Below are 13094 nucleotides of genomic sequence, written 5' to 3' on the forward strand. Positions count from 1 at the left end.
ACTGATAAGTCAAAAATTTAATCTTCAAAATGTTGCCATGGAGACTTGAAATGTCCCATATAAAATACCTTTCTCCACCTTGTGGCTAAGATCAATTGTGTAGACACTGCCTTATTTGATAAGTGAAAATGGCAGAAGGCTGCTTAATTTGCAGGCATAGCTAGAGGGCAGGCAGACAGCCATAGCCAAAACAACAGTGCAGTACAAATCTGTAATAAGTCTAAATATAGATTCAGGTAGAGATCAGTGGGAGTCTGTGTTAGTTTCAGTACAAGTAAAGGGCTATGTGGAAGCCTTTTTCTAACTCCCCTTTTGATTGATTGGATGCTCAGTCATCAGCTTGTCTTCTTTATTCTCAGCTTTTTCTTCTACTGAAATGAACAGACTCCCAGTGATCTCCGCATATATAAATAGTTTAGTGATATATATATATAGAGTTTAATTCTTCTAACCCCTTAAACACTCGTCTGATTATGAATCTTCTGTATCCCTTGAGAACAACACTCTTTGGAACTCTTAGTGCCTCCAGAAAAGGGTTTCTGCAAAGAAAGCCCCATGAAAGATGGCTCAAAAAAAATGATGCAAAAATAGACGTGAACGGCAGGATTCGAACCTGCGCGGGCAGAGCCCACATGATTTCTAGTCATGCCCGATAACCACTCCGGCACGTCCACAAGATCGTGGCAGACTCCAAAATTTTTATAATTTAAATATGTTATTATGTCTGCCCCTTTAAAAATAGTTTTTTCCATCAGACGTACACATAATTTTTGAAATTATATAAACCCCCTGGATGGTAGATTTTCATTTAAAAAATTCCCCTATTTAATATTTGTCAAGAATTACGGATACTTTGCATTTGAAACCGTTTTACTTAATTTTCACCATTCTAATAAAATAATTTAACCAGGCTATTCAATTTTATTTCTGAAACCATTTTCTTTCCATTTAAATACTACCTTTCGCTTCCCACAAATCTAATAACTAGAAAATGAAACTAGGGTTTGATTTGAACTAAACCGAGTTTGAATAGGGTAAAACTTGTTTTAAAGGGAGCTCAGCTTAGGCTCGGCTTAAGCTCATCAAGCCTGAAGCATAACTCGCTCATTTTCAATTCACTTTGTGAATCAAAAGTTTGTGTTCACCTCACATAAGACTTGGGTTCATGTAAAAGAGTCAACACTAACTCGAGCTCATCAAACTTATTCGCTTGAATTTGGTTTCCTTGTGACTTGTGTGGTATCATTTAAAATTTTTTTAATATATTTTAGCTTAGGTTCAAGTTGTAGTTATGTCAAGCTTGGGTTTAAGTTCATTCGAATAAAGCTCGTAATGAGACCTAACACACTCATTTCGAATTCAACCCTAAATGAAACTATTGTGAAATTTTATTTCCTCAATATAAAGTTTTATTAATCTTGTATTAGCATACTAGCAAAAATTAAACAAGTAACAACAAAACTATGTGCACTCAGTTTGAGTATTTAATTATACTCAGACAATGTGTTATGTAATTCAATAATTTTAAATTAAAGATAAACTAATATTCAATCATATAATGACAAATCATTTGAATAACTGATTGGGTATTCAAATATGAGGGATCTCATTTGTATATACATTGTTTCATATACATGACATATCAACCATAAGGGGTTTTCAAGAACTTATATCTAAAAGTTGTTTTGTCTTTCATAGTGTAGATAAGGTACGCTCCAAATCTCAAATGCAAGGTTGAACCTTGAAATTCACACAAAGTAAGAATGAAAGGAGGTCGTTTTACACACTCACTAACTATTACAATGTGATGTACAAATAAATATGTCTGATGCAAGTATACGTAATATGTTACGAGAAAAGTAGTGAAATCGTGAAATCACCTTTGCATGTGTAGATGTCTGTATGACACATCAACCATACATGCTTATACATTATCCTTATCCATATCTCGTAAAATCCATAATATATCCAAATTTTGGGACGAATAAGTATATAATGCACATACCATGCTCATAATATATTTGTTATTCTTTCTTCTGTTTTGTAATATTACAGTCTAAACCATACCATTCCACTACCCTGTCTTTTATTCTTGTAGTAAAATGATAAGAGCTGCCCTGATCTGCCACCACAACCACAATGTTAACAAATAACATGTGAAAATGGCCCATCTACTTTAATTTTATTATTACAAAGTATAATATTAAGAGTAATATTATACGTATATACTTTTAAATATATAAATAAGTATACATATAATGTATCATTATGTGATTGAATATTAATTTAATTTTTTTAATTATTTAATAATAAATGTCTAATATATGCGTATTTAGGTATTTAAAGCGGAGACATAATATTTTCATAAGATTTCATAATAGGAGTTTGTTTGGGCCCAATTCGGCCCAACACTGACCTCCACTCTCCTCCGCCTGAACCCCACGACTAGCACTCTTAATTATCAATTCGAAAAAAATATTCACCGTTTCCTTTCATTACAGATCGTTTTCCTGAAGCCAACACAAACACAACACAACACAATACACACAAACGCAAACGCTACCCAAAGAATATAATGAATCCTCTGCAAACCCCACCTGATTCTGATCACCCCCACCTCCCCACCATCAGGATCCATCACCCCGCCGCCACTACAGCCGCCTCCTCCGGCGTCGCCGCCACCCCTACACCCACCTCCCTCGCCCGCCGCAAGATCGGCGTGGCCGTCGACCTCTCCGACGAGTCCGCCTTCGCCGTCCGATGGGCTGTTGACAACTACCTCCGTCCCGGTGACGGAGTTGTTCTAGTCCACGTTTCTCCTACTTCCGTACTCTACGGTGCCGATTGGGGCCCACTCCCGCATCATCAGGAGAACACTGAGGAGAATGCTCATGGCAGTAATAACAGTAACAAAGAGCATAAACAGCAGGAGATGGAAGATGATTTCGACAACTTTACGGCGACGAAGGCTGCTGATCTGGCCAGGCCGCTGAAGGAGGCGGGGTTCCCGTACAAGATACACATAGTGAAGGATCATGACATGAGGGAGAGGCTGTGCTTGGAGATAGAGAGGTTGGGTTTGAGTGCAGTGGTAATGGGGAGTAGAGGGTTTGGAGCTGAGAGGAGAGGAGGTGATGGGAAGTTGGGGAGTGTGAGTGATTATTGTGTGCACCATTGTGTGTGTCCTGTGGTGGTTGTTAGATATCCTGAGGATAAGGACGGCGGCGAGCCAGTGGTCAATGTTAAGGTACCAGAGGAGATGGAGGAGGACCGAGAAGTCGAGGAGCTTAAAGGTTATATTTTTTCACAAAAAGAAGTAGCTTAATATATTTTTTTAATTGGTTTTTGTATGTATTGTTCGATTTCTGAATTGTTGAATGATGGGTTCTTTTGCTTGATGGAGATTATGTGAAGCTTGTTGGTGATTTTATTGTAAAGGGTGGAGTTCTTTTATGGAAATTAAATATTTTTGGTATCGATTTATGAATTAAGTATTGCCGGAAAAATAAGTAGTTGTTGGCCTTATGGTTGTCTTTAAGTGAAATATACCTCTACGACATCGGGTTGTGTTTGTATCTCTGAGAATTAATGATTTTATTAGGGTATTCGGCAAGAATAAAACTATGTGTATATATTTGAATATACAGATGATGTATCATCATGTGATTTGACAATTTTGAATTAAAGATATAGTAACGCTCAATTACATGATGACACATTATCTGTGTACCCAATTGTTTACTCAAAAGTGTGTGCACATAACATTATTATTTGGGCAAAGGTTTTGGTTGTTGCAGGAAATTTATTGACTACATGATAGGTAGATGGATTGTAAATGAGGTGGGTATTAATTAGTAAAGCAACATCAAATACTTTGATACAGTGAAGTTGATTTATTACGTAGAAACAATTTAATGGGACAACACTCCCTGTGGGTAGATAAACACGTTTTCATTGAATTGAAGAAGTTGGTCTTGTTTTTTGTGAAGTTATTAGTGTTAATATTGCAATTTTAGTTCTTTTTTGTGGCGTTTATAAATCTATATTACATCATTGGTTGGTTGTTTGGGAAGTTTTTGTTTCGATTTCTGATTGAGACATTCTTAGAATTACCACCCTTTAGCTGCTTTTAGACTTTTTCAATTTGTTTTGATGTGGGAAAACATAAGAATAAAAAGATTAGACTTCTTTTCTATAGCGCTTAATAAATAGATCTAGTTCATATGTTTATTTGTTTCTCAGATGTATATTTTGAAATCTTATTCTACACGGACCTTTTGAGATTTATGATTAATTAGATAATTTCTTTGCATAGCTTAAACATGTATTAGAGGATCATATTTCCCTTTTCATTGATAGATGGAAGTGTCTAAGAGCATTAAACTCTTTCCCCTGAAGTTCTCTGAAATTAAAATCGTTACCCTTTGGGTTTCTGTTAGTACCTGTGCATGCAGGTAGCCTGATAATTATGTAATCTTTTAAATGGCAGCATGTTTGTTATTTTTTGGGTTTTCTTTTTTTAAAAATAAAAAAGGGGATGCATGATACTACTGAATAGGGACTTTTGAGATGTATTCTGCACCCACAAACTGAAGTAGACTTGTGTAAAAGTTGTATATATGACTCATTCCTGTGAGGCTTTAGCTACAATACGTGGTGTTTGATATTCATCGTTGACTTACCTGATTGTTGTATATTTATAAAATAATATGCTGCGAGTTAGGGCAAGCTTCAACTTGGTGTATTATGAAAGCAAATTCTTGCAAATTGAAATTCTTTGATCAGCAGGTCTTTAATGTGACATTTGATGTTTATGTAGTTTGGCTTCAGGCTGGATTCAAACCAAGCAAGCTTGAGCTTGATTGTTAGCTCAGTTTGAAATGAGCTCCTCTTAGGTGAGCTCAAGCCTAGGAGTTATAGTACTGTGGAGCTCGAGCTTGAGCCTGGGGAAGCTTAATTTGAAACAGGCAAAATGACACTGTTTTAACCAATACACATCAAAATGGTGTCATTTTGACTGCCTTTTGTATTGAGCTTGAGTTCGGTTCCCCTCAAGTTGAGTCGAACTCGAGCTTGGTTTGTGGGGAGCTCGTGGACTCCCTCAAGCCGAGTCAGACTTGAGTTGACCCAAGCTTGAGCTCCGATCTACTTGAATCCAACCCTAGTTTGGCTACAATTTTTGGACTCGTTGGCAGGGTAGACCTTTCAGTGCTTACCTAATTGTTTTTTTCTTTTATGTGGGCTTTTGTAGCTAGGGCCACAGTGCTGTGTAGTCCTACCTAATGAAATGGCTAGAAAATCTATTAGGAGAGAGTAAGAAACCTTGGATGTGAAAAAGACTAATCCAAAGTTGGTGTGATAAGAATTGTTTATTTTGGCTGTTTAAATGTCTATTAATCAGGATAAAACCATTGAAGTAAAGAGTTCTAGGCGCTTTCTACTTCTCACCAAATCATTTTCTGGAACTCCTTTCAAAAGCATTTGTTTGATTACAAATAGTTAAAAGTAGGCAGGATTTGAGTGAAAATTTTAGCACTAAATGCATTATGTTAAAATGGTTAAATGTGATCTTCCTTGTTTGAATTGAGGAATAATTTGTATGAACCACCCTGGTTATCTTGCCTAAAGTACAGTTTTTCCCCAAAAAAGATGAATGTAAATTGGGTGATTTAAGTAGACAAAAAGATTTTCTGCAATGTCATGCAAATGAATTAAAGTTAGTATTTTCCTTCATTAATTAGGGATGTGGTGATTTTGTTGCCTTATCATTTTCGGTAATACACTTTATACATATTCAGTGCTCACTGGTTCCTCATTAAATCCACTTTGTTAAAAGAATGTTCAAAACATGTGGCTGATATGGAGTTTGAAAGTATGAGTTTATTTTATGAGTGAAATGAAAGTCTGAATGCTAGTTTATCATGTTAATCATCACCATATAAATTATCGTTTCTTCCGGGTGATAATCTTACTTAATCCTTTATTTCAATAAAATGTACTCTGGATGGTGGGCTCCTTTTTTTGGTTTTGTTATTTGATTCTAAATCTTACAATTTTTTGCTGGTTGTAACATTGTGGATCGCATTTGTTTCATCGCAGATGCTTAGTAGGTCCTTAGGGTCATGACTTGATCCTCTCCAGTAGGAGGTAAGGGTTACACTAGAAAATCTCCTTACTGGTTTTCTTCATTTCTCATTAAGTTTTGCAAGTCTCATCTCAATCGATGAAGATTTTCATATTTCTGCTACATGATTTTTTTGAACTTTTTATGTATCTGAAATGTCGTTTATGTTGTATATAATGTAGAATCAATCAAGTTGACAGGGAAGAGCTGACACGAAAAAGGATTCAATGTGATCTTGTTCTCAGGGGGTGTAATCTTGCTAATCTTAAAGCATGGTTATTCATGTGTGAACTATGGTATGCTATGATTGGTGGTGTTCATGTATGAATGATTGAAGAGGCTTTGATTTTCTTTAATGGCCATTTCTAAAACCTTGTTTCACTGCATTGTGCTATATCCATAATTTCTATGACTATGAAAGACCATTTCCCAAATCTTCCTTTGTTGTCCTATTATTTTTCCTTATCAAAAGATTTCTGCAATTAGGTTTTCTGCATTGATAAAGGCAATTTGAATGACTTGAAACAAGGAGTATACGAGATTATCAGTGATATTCTTTGTATGAGCAATTAAATGATTAATACAACAATCTCTTTTTACACTTTCCAACAATATCATCATCATCATCATCTCATTCCGGGTCATTTTTACGATGAATAATATTATATACATAATTTTTATATATAATTTAAACACAAACAATAATATTTTATTATGTAATTGAATAATTAAAAATTAAAGATAAAACGATATTCGATTATGTGATTATACATAATTATTTGTGAAAAAAATTATGTATATAATTTTATTATTTTATGGTTTTTGTGAACCATTATACATTTAAATTATTACAAATATCTTAGAAATGTTTTAAAAAAAAAATCTCATCATCAGATTGGAGAAATTAATACTTTTTGATAAATTTCACAATTTTACCCAACAAGAAAAAATTCAGATTATTATTGAGTATTTTTTTGGCATGAAATTTAATCTGGTTGATCCAATAGAATTTGAAGTTAAATTGGTTTTTCTTAATGATGATGCAAAAGTAACTTAAATTTAAAATGTTATCATAGTAGCATTTAATATCGGAAAATAACCATCAACAATAATTGAAATCTTTAAATATGGTACATAATTATAATTATTTATATTGTTCTTGATTTTTAATTAAAAATTTATATTATTTTTTTATTGTGAAAATGAGATTTGGGTATTAAATATTTTTTACATGATTTAACACAAAATGTTATGTGTTTTGTTAATAATAGGTTAAAATAATTCAATAAAGAAATTAAAACAATAAAAATATTTACAAAAGTGGAATAGTAGATCATTTCTAATCAATTCGGATTGTGTCAATCCAATCTGAACATAATTTCTGTTGGATTATGATTGAAGAAAAAAATTAATACAATTCTAATTCAAATAAGATTAAAATTGAGAGTTTTTAGTTTGAAATCTAAACTACTACGATAACAATATAATTCCATGACATGAACTACTAAGGCTAGTTTTCCACAAACATATTGGAGACACTATTGAAAAATAGCCCTCTAAGAAACATTTAGAATGTGAAATACAGGGAGGGCATGTTAAACCTAAAGTTTATTACATGCATGATACAAAGAACCTGTGAAATGGTCGGTCATGCTTTGGTGTGATTAAATATTAGTTTACCATTAATTTTTAATTATTTAATCATATAGTAATCCGTTATTATTTATACCAAAAAAAAAAAATTATGTACACAGTTTTAATGAAATGGAATTTAATTTGTAATGTCACCTAAAGTCTTCTTCAAATCAAAGCCTCTTTTACTAGTCAACCTTTGTACCCAGAAATAATAATGGTGAGAAAAACCATAAGTAAAACTAGAATTGACATCTACCAACAACTGTCATCTCTTTTAAATGCTCTAAGAGTCAAACTTAAGTTGACAGCCTCTCTCACCATTAGGGCTGGATTCGAGCCGAGCCGAGCTCGGCTCGCAGCCAGCTCGGGCTCGGCTCGGCTTTTTAAGGGCTGGCTCGAGTTCGGCTCGAGCTCGATTCGAGCCGAATTCGGCTCGGCTCGAGTTCGACTCGTTTTCAGCTCGGCTCGGTAACGGCTCGGCTCGACTCGTTTTTTATATCAAAACGACACCGTTTTGTATATATATATGGATTAAAACGACGCCGTTTTGTATAAAAAAATTTTTAAAAAAATATACCGAGCCAACCCGAGCCAGCTCGGGCTCGGCTCGAGCTCGATCGAGCCGGGCTGAGCCCGGCTCGTTTCGGGCTCGAACCGAGCCGAGCCGAGCTCGAGCTGGCTCGGCTCGAATCCAGCCCTACTCACCATCACTCACCTTACAATGTTTCTCAATAGAACCATACCCAGGCTTCCCCTCTAGAGATTTCCATTTCCATTAAATATTATTACTATTATTTTGATAATATTATTTCCATTAAATATTATTATTATTATTATTATTATTATTCTCTCTGGTTAGCAGCTTTTTTAATTATCAGTTAATTAAGTTTGAACTTAATGGTTTTATTTGAGTTGTTAGAGATGCCTTTATTTGATTCTGATGATACCCACTTCGTGGTGTAAAATCACTTCAAATTGGAACCACTACAACTAAATTATTGATTCCTCGGTCAACCTGATCAGGTCATTATTATTCTTTGCATATTTTTAAGTAAGAAAGATTTAAAACTTACAATAAAAATATATATGAGATAACATATATAATTTAATACCTAAATAATAATATGTTACTTTGTGATTACATATTATTTTATCTCTAATTTAAAACGATTCAATCACATAATAATATTTTATTATTTATCTATAAAGTTATATCTATTGTTTGTATACATATTTCTACTCTAAAACTTATCTATATGATAGGCCTAAGTAGTCATACATAACCCAAGATTTTCAAGCGTCCGATTAAACAATTACAAATAAAAATATCTTCTTTTAACTAATATTATTTACGAAGGAACCAAAACACTATGTCTTAATCACCAAATATCAACATCCCGATCACCCACCAACCAGAAAAGGAAACTGTCCCCTAACCTATTTAGAGTACCTCAAAAAAATTTTCTTTCACTCACTTTAGTTGTTAGCTGTCTGCTATCCTCCATTCCTTCGTTCTAATGCTACTTCAATGAAACTATATTTATATACAATCAATACAAACTTGTGTATAAATTATTATGTAATTAAATAATTTTAAATTAAAGATAAAACAACATTCAATCATATGATATCAACATTCAATCATATGATATCAACATTCAATTATCGTTTGCATACAAATTTATACTCATTATTTATATATATGGTAATACCTCTCCTACTTCTATCAAATCTATATTTTTTTTTCCCTTAGTGTTATTTCATTAGTTTTGTAATTTTTGTTAATCAAATCCCTCTTAGGGTGAATCTTTCATAAAAATCTAAGAGATCTAATCAAAAGAACTCGTTAGTTTGACAAAGTAGTAAATTTTAATTTATTTTTCTACAAGTTTTATTTAAAAAAAAAAAATCTATGGTTGACTACATCGATCATATTCAAATTAATTCCAAGACAGATGCACCAATCATCCTAGCCACAAATAGGAACAGAGGATGAGCCCACATTAGCAATAGGCAAGCTATGAATGGCCATAAATTTTGTAACGTGCAGTGAAAATGTCCTATTCCACCCCACGTTTTCTCATTTCCAAGCTATCGCTACACACTAGAACATTCTTTTCTCACAAAATGCAAATTCAATCAGCTTATTTTTCACAATCCCAATCTTCAGTTTCAGTAAAGTCAAAAATAGATGAACAAATGACAGAAAATACATAAACAATAAGAAAAGGAACCAATATGATAACCACAAATTTTTTTTTTTTTTGAAAAATAATAGACAAGGAAGATTAAATAAGCCCCTTTGATCAGAACAAAGTTAAGTAAGGCTGAACGAGTATTAACTTTGATTAGTGATAACTAAAAAGCATAACTACCTCGAAATGTAAGGTTAGTGAGATAGAAACCAACGGTTCTCGTCTTTGCTGGGTTGGATAGTGGAAGAGAAATCAACGGTTTTCATCTCTGCTGAGTTGATAGATCCCAAGAACTGTGGTGGCGGCGTCAGCATCGTTTGTAACCATCTGTTTTTGGAATCCGTGCACAGCACTAACAACAGCCGTCGATCTTGAGTCTGCTTGACCGCGATCTTCCTCCGCTGTTCTTCTTGCTTGTTTCGACGGTCTAAATGAGCTCAAAGAAGAGTTCGCTTCCTCGTTAGCGGCTGCTATAGAGCACTGTTGCGAATTTGAACAACCGATTTCATCCTGCATTTGGAAATCCCTCGGGGAAATCACATCCTGTTTAGTAGCGCAGAAGATTAAGAAAAACGAAAGAAATTGAAAAAATCGAGGTACATAGAGCAAAACCACTCATTTGCTCCGCTTCACTAAATTAACAATTATTTTGTCCAGCAAAACAGAAGAGATTTGTTTTCACTCATTTTATCAAAATCGAAACAGTAGAAACAAATTTCTGTTTTCAAAATCACATTCTGCCAGATCCAGTGAAACAGAGCATGCGTTTAAACAAAACAAAACAAAATAAAGTGAGATTGGAACAAGCCTTACGTCAGAGTAAAAATCGCTGAAATCAAGACCTCGTTTCAATGAACCCTGTTCTACACTGCTACTACAACATGAAGAACTCGCTACAAGAGTAGGAGGATACTCTGAATCACCAGACCACGGAACCACCTGATTTTCATCATCTTCCTCATCATAATCCACATCAGGATCATCATATTCATCATCATCGTCATCGTCATCGTCATCGTAATCATCATCATATTCATCATCGTCATCCTCATCGGTAGTTCTTTCACTCTGTTTATTCTCAGGTTTAACAAGTTCATTATCATGAGCTTCGCCGTGAGCAGATGTGACGCACGAGTCGCATACGGAGACCGTCGGGCTGAGCTTCGGGCCGGAGGCTTTCCACGCCGTAAGAGACTGACAGACGTGACACAAGAGACTCCTGGAGTGTTTGGCTACAAGAAAATTCGCACGGTGAACCTTCTCATCGCACCTCCAGCACAGGTTGGCTTGGTCCGATTCACAGTACATTCTCGCCACACTTTCACACAGCTCACACGTTCTCATTCTTTTTCCCTCTTTCTCTTCTTCTCCTTTTTTCGGCTCTCTCTTTTGCAGTCGAAATAGAAAACACACAGAAAGAAACTGATTTATTGAAGCTAAACAAGAAGTTAATTACAAGGGTAATTTAGTCATTCCACAATAGCTGAACGAATAAAAATCTACTCGAGTTTATGTACCGTGCAAACGAATACAAAAATACTTGGAAATACCTTTGTATTCAGTAGGATACATTGAAAGATACGTACATAAGAACGCCGTGGAAGTAGAAACAGTATCAGAATCACCGTACTCTAAGGAATCAACGGCTGGCAAGCACACACAGGTTCTACGTGGCGACAGATTATTCCGTGTTTTTCGTCAGAATGGAACCCCTACTTAGTCTGCAATTAATAAGAGGTCTGTTTGTTATGGAAGGAAAACGTTGCGCGTGTGTAGCAGTAATTAGTGAGCATCTCCAAGATATTTTCATGGGGATTGTGCGATGATGTGTCAACTAAACCGAAGGAGACTGGCAGATTCTCTAGTCCGTCCTACGTGGTCAATTTCAGGCCACAAAGGCTAGAGCCCATGTGATACGCACCTGAAGTTTCGATTAAGCCTCTTGCGTGTCCTGTGGATTCCCCTTCCCACGCTTATCCATGTTCTCCTTGGAGTAACTATCATTTTCCCACCCAAGGTTTGGTTTAATAAACTTTTTCACATCTATTTAGCATTTCTAACATTTTTTTTAATCCAAACTCAAATTGTATTTAAAAAAATAATATTGTAAAAGTTTACTATCTATTAATTTTAAAAATAAAAGAATGATCATTTTTAAACATAACAATTTAATTCTTATAAATTTTGTTTACATTTTGTTTAATTATGTAAAAATGTAATTATCATTTTTTAAATTATTAAATGATAAATTGATTGTTCAAAAAATTTCAAAAGACCTCCAAAAAAATTTTAAATTTTCAATAACCTCTAAAACATTTTATAAATATCCCAATATTTTCAAATATTATAGTTTACTTTTTAATATACAATTATATGACAAATATACTCTTATCTATGGGAAGAGAGAAAAACAGAGCAAAGGTGAAAGAAAAAATAAATAAAAAGACTTTTATTTTATTAATTTAAGGTTATATAATATTTTTGAACAATAAAATAATAGGAAAAAATGATAATTTAATTTTTTAATATTATTTTTTTATTTAACAAAATTTGATTTTGGATAAAAAAGTATTATTTATGTTTGATTTGGGTTAACAAGTTATTTATACTAACTTGGGATAAAAAAGTATTCTAAGAGGGAAAGTGTCATTCACTCTTTTCCTTCCTTTCAACAGTTGTGAAATGCTAATAAATAATTAATAAAATTTTGTGTATGTATTTTTTATACATAAGTTAAGTATATAAATTATGTATCATTATGATATTAGATAATTTTGAATTAAAAATGAAGTAACATCAATAACATAATAATACATTATCTATGTACTAAAATTATATATAAAAAAATGTGTACAAATTATATTGTTCATATATAATTTAGTCCAAAAGACTTATTCCCATCCAAGGTTTAGTGAGAATCCAAACTTCTACCCATCAACTTTCAAAAACCTAAAGTCTCACTCATCACCCAACTTCTGTTAGAATTTTCTATTAGGATTAAGAGTAAAGAGCAATACTATGTATACCCACTTTGAGTACACAAATGTATACACACTCATATGTGTTATTATATGATTGGTTATTGTTTTATTTTTAATTCAAAATCATCCAATCACATGATGACACATATAAATATATAC

The 13094-nt window shown here is 33.7% G+C and overlaps 2 protein-coding genes and 1 non-coding gene across 4 annotated transcripts; 1 reads left to right on the plus strand and 2 right to left on the minus strand.

The window, feature by feature from the left end:
* Positions 1 to 592: 592 nt before the first annotated feature.
* Positions 593 to 674, minus strand: TRNAS-AGA. Its single transcript has one exon. It is a non-coding gene; the product is annotated as a tRNA-Ser (tRNA).
* Positions 675 to 2391: 1717 nt separating this feature from the next.
* Positions 2392 to 6558, plus strand: LOC123202323 (universal stress protein PHOS32-like). The gene is made up of 3 exons (XM_044618193.1): positions 2392 to 3293; positions 6100 to 6147; positions 6307 to 6558. The coding sequence occupies exons 1-2, from the start codon at positions 2576 to 2578 to the stop codon at positions 6105 to 6107; spliced, it is 726 nt and encodes a 241-aa protein (XP_044474128.1). The 5' UTR covers positions 2392 to 2575; the 3' UTR covers positions 6108 to 6147; positions 6307 to 6558.
* Positions 6559 to 9874: 3316 nt separating this feature from the next.
* LOC123201445 (acidic repeat-containing protein-like) lies at positions 9875 to 11412 on the minus strand. 2 transcript variants are annotated; one of them, XM_044616956.1, is made up of 2 exons: positions 10768 to 11412; positions 9875 to 10464 (listed from the first exon to the last, which is right to left on the minus strand). In XM_044616956.1, exons 1-2 carry the CDS (start codon positions 11296 to 11298, stop codon positions 10207 to 10209), a joined length of 789 nt encoding a protein of 262 aa, XP_044472891.1. In that variant the 5' UTR covers positions 11299 to 11412; the 3' UTR covers positions 9875 to 10206. The 2 variants fall into 2 exon arrangements, with proteins under 2 accessions (XP_044472891.1, XP_044472890.1); XM_044616955.1 differs by having other exon boundaries at positions 9875 to 10497; positions 10768 to 11378.
* Positions 11413 to 13094: the final 1682 nt, after the last annotated feature.

The sequence above is a fragment of the Mangifera indica genome, chromosome 18 (genome assembly GCF_011075055.1).
Source record: "Mangifera indica cultivar Alphonso chromosome 18, CATAS_Mindica_2.1, whole genome shotgun sequence".
Classification (NCBI taxonomy): Eukaryota; Viridiplantae; Streptophyta; class Magnoliopsida; order Sapindales; family Anacardiaceae; genus Mangifera; species Mangifera indica.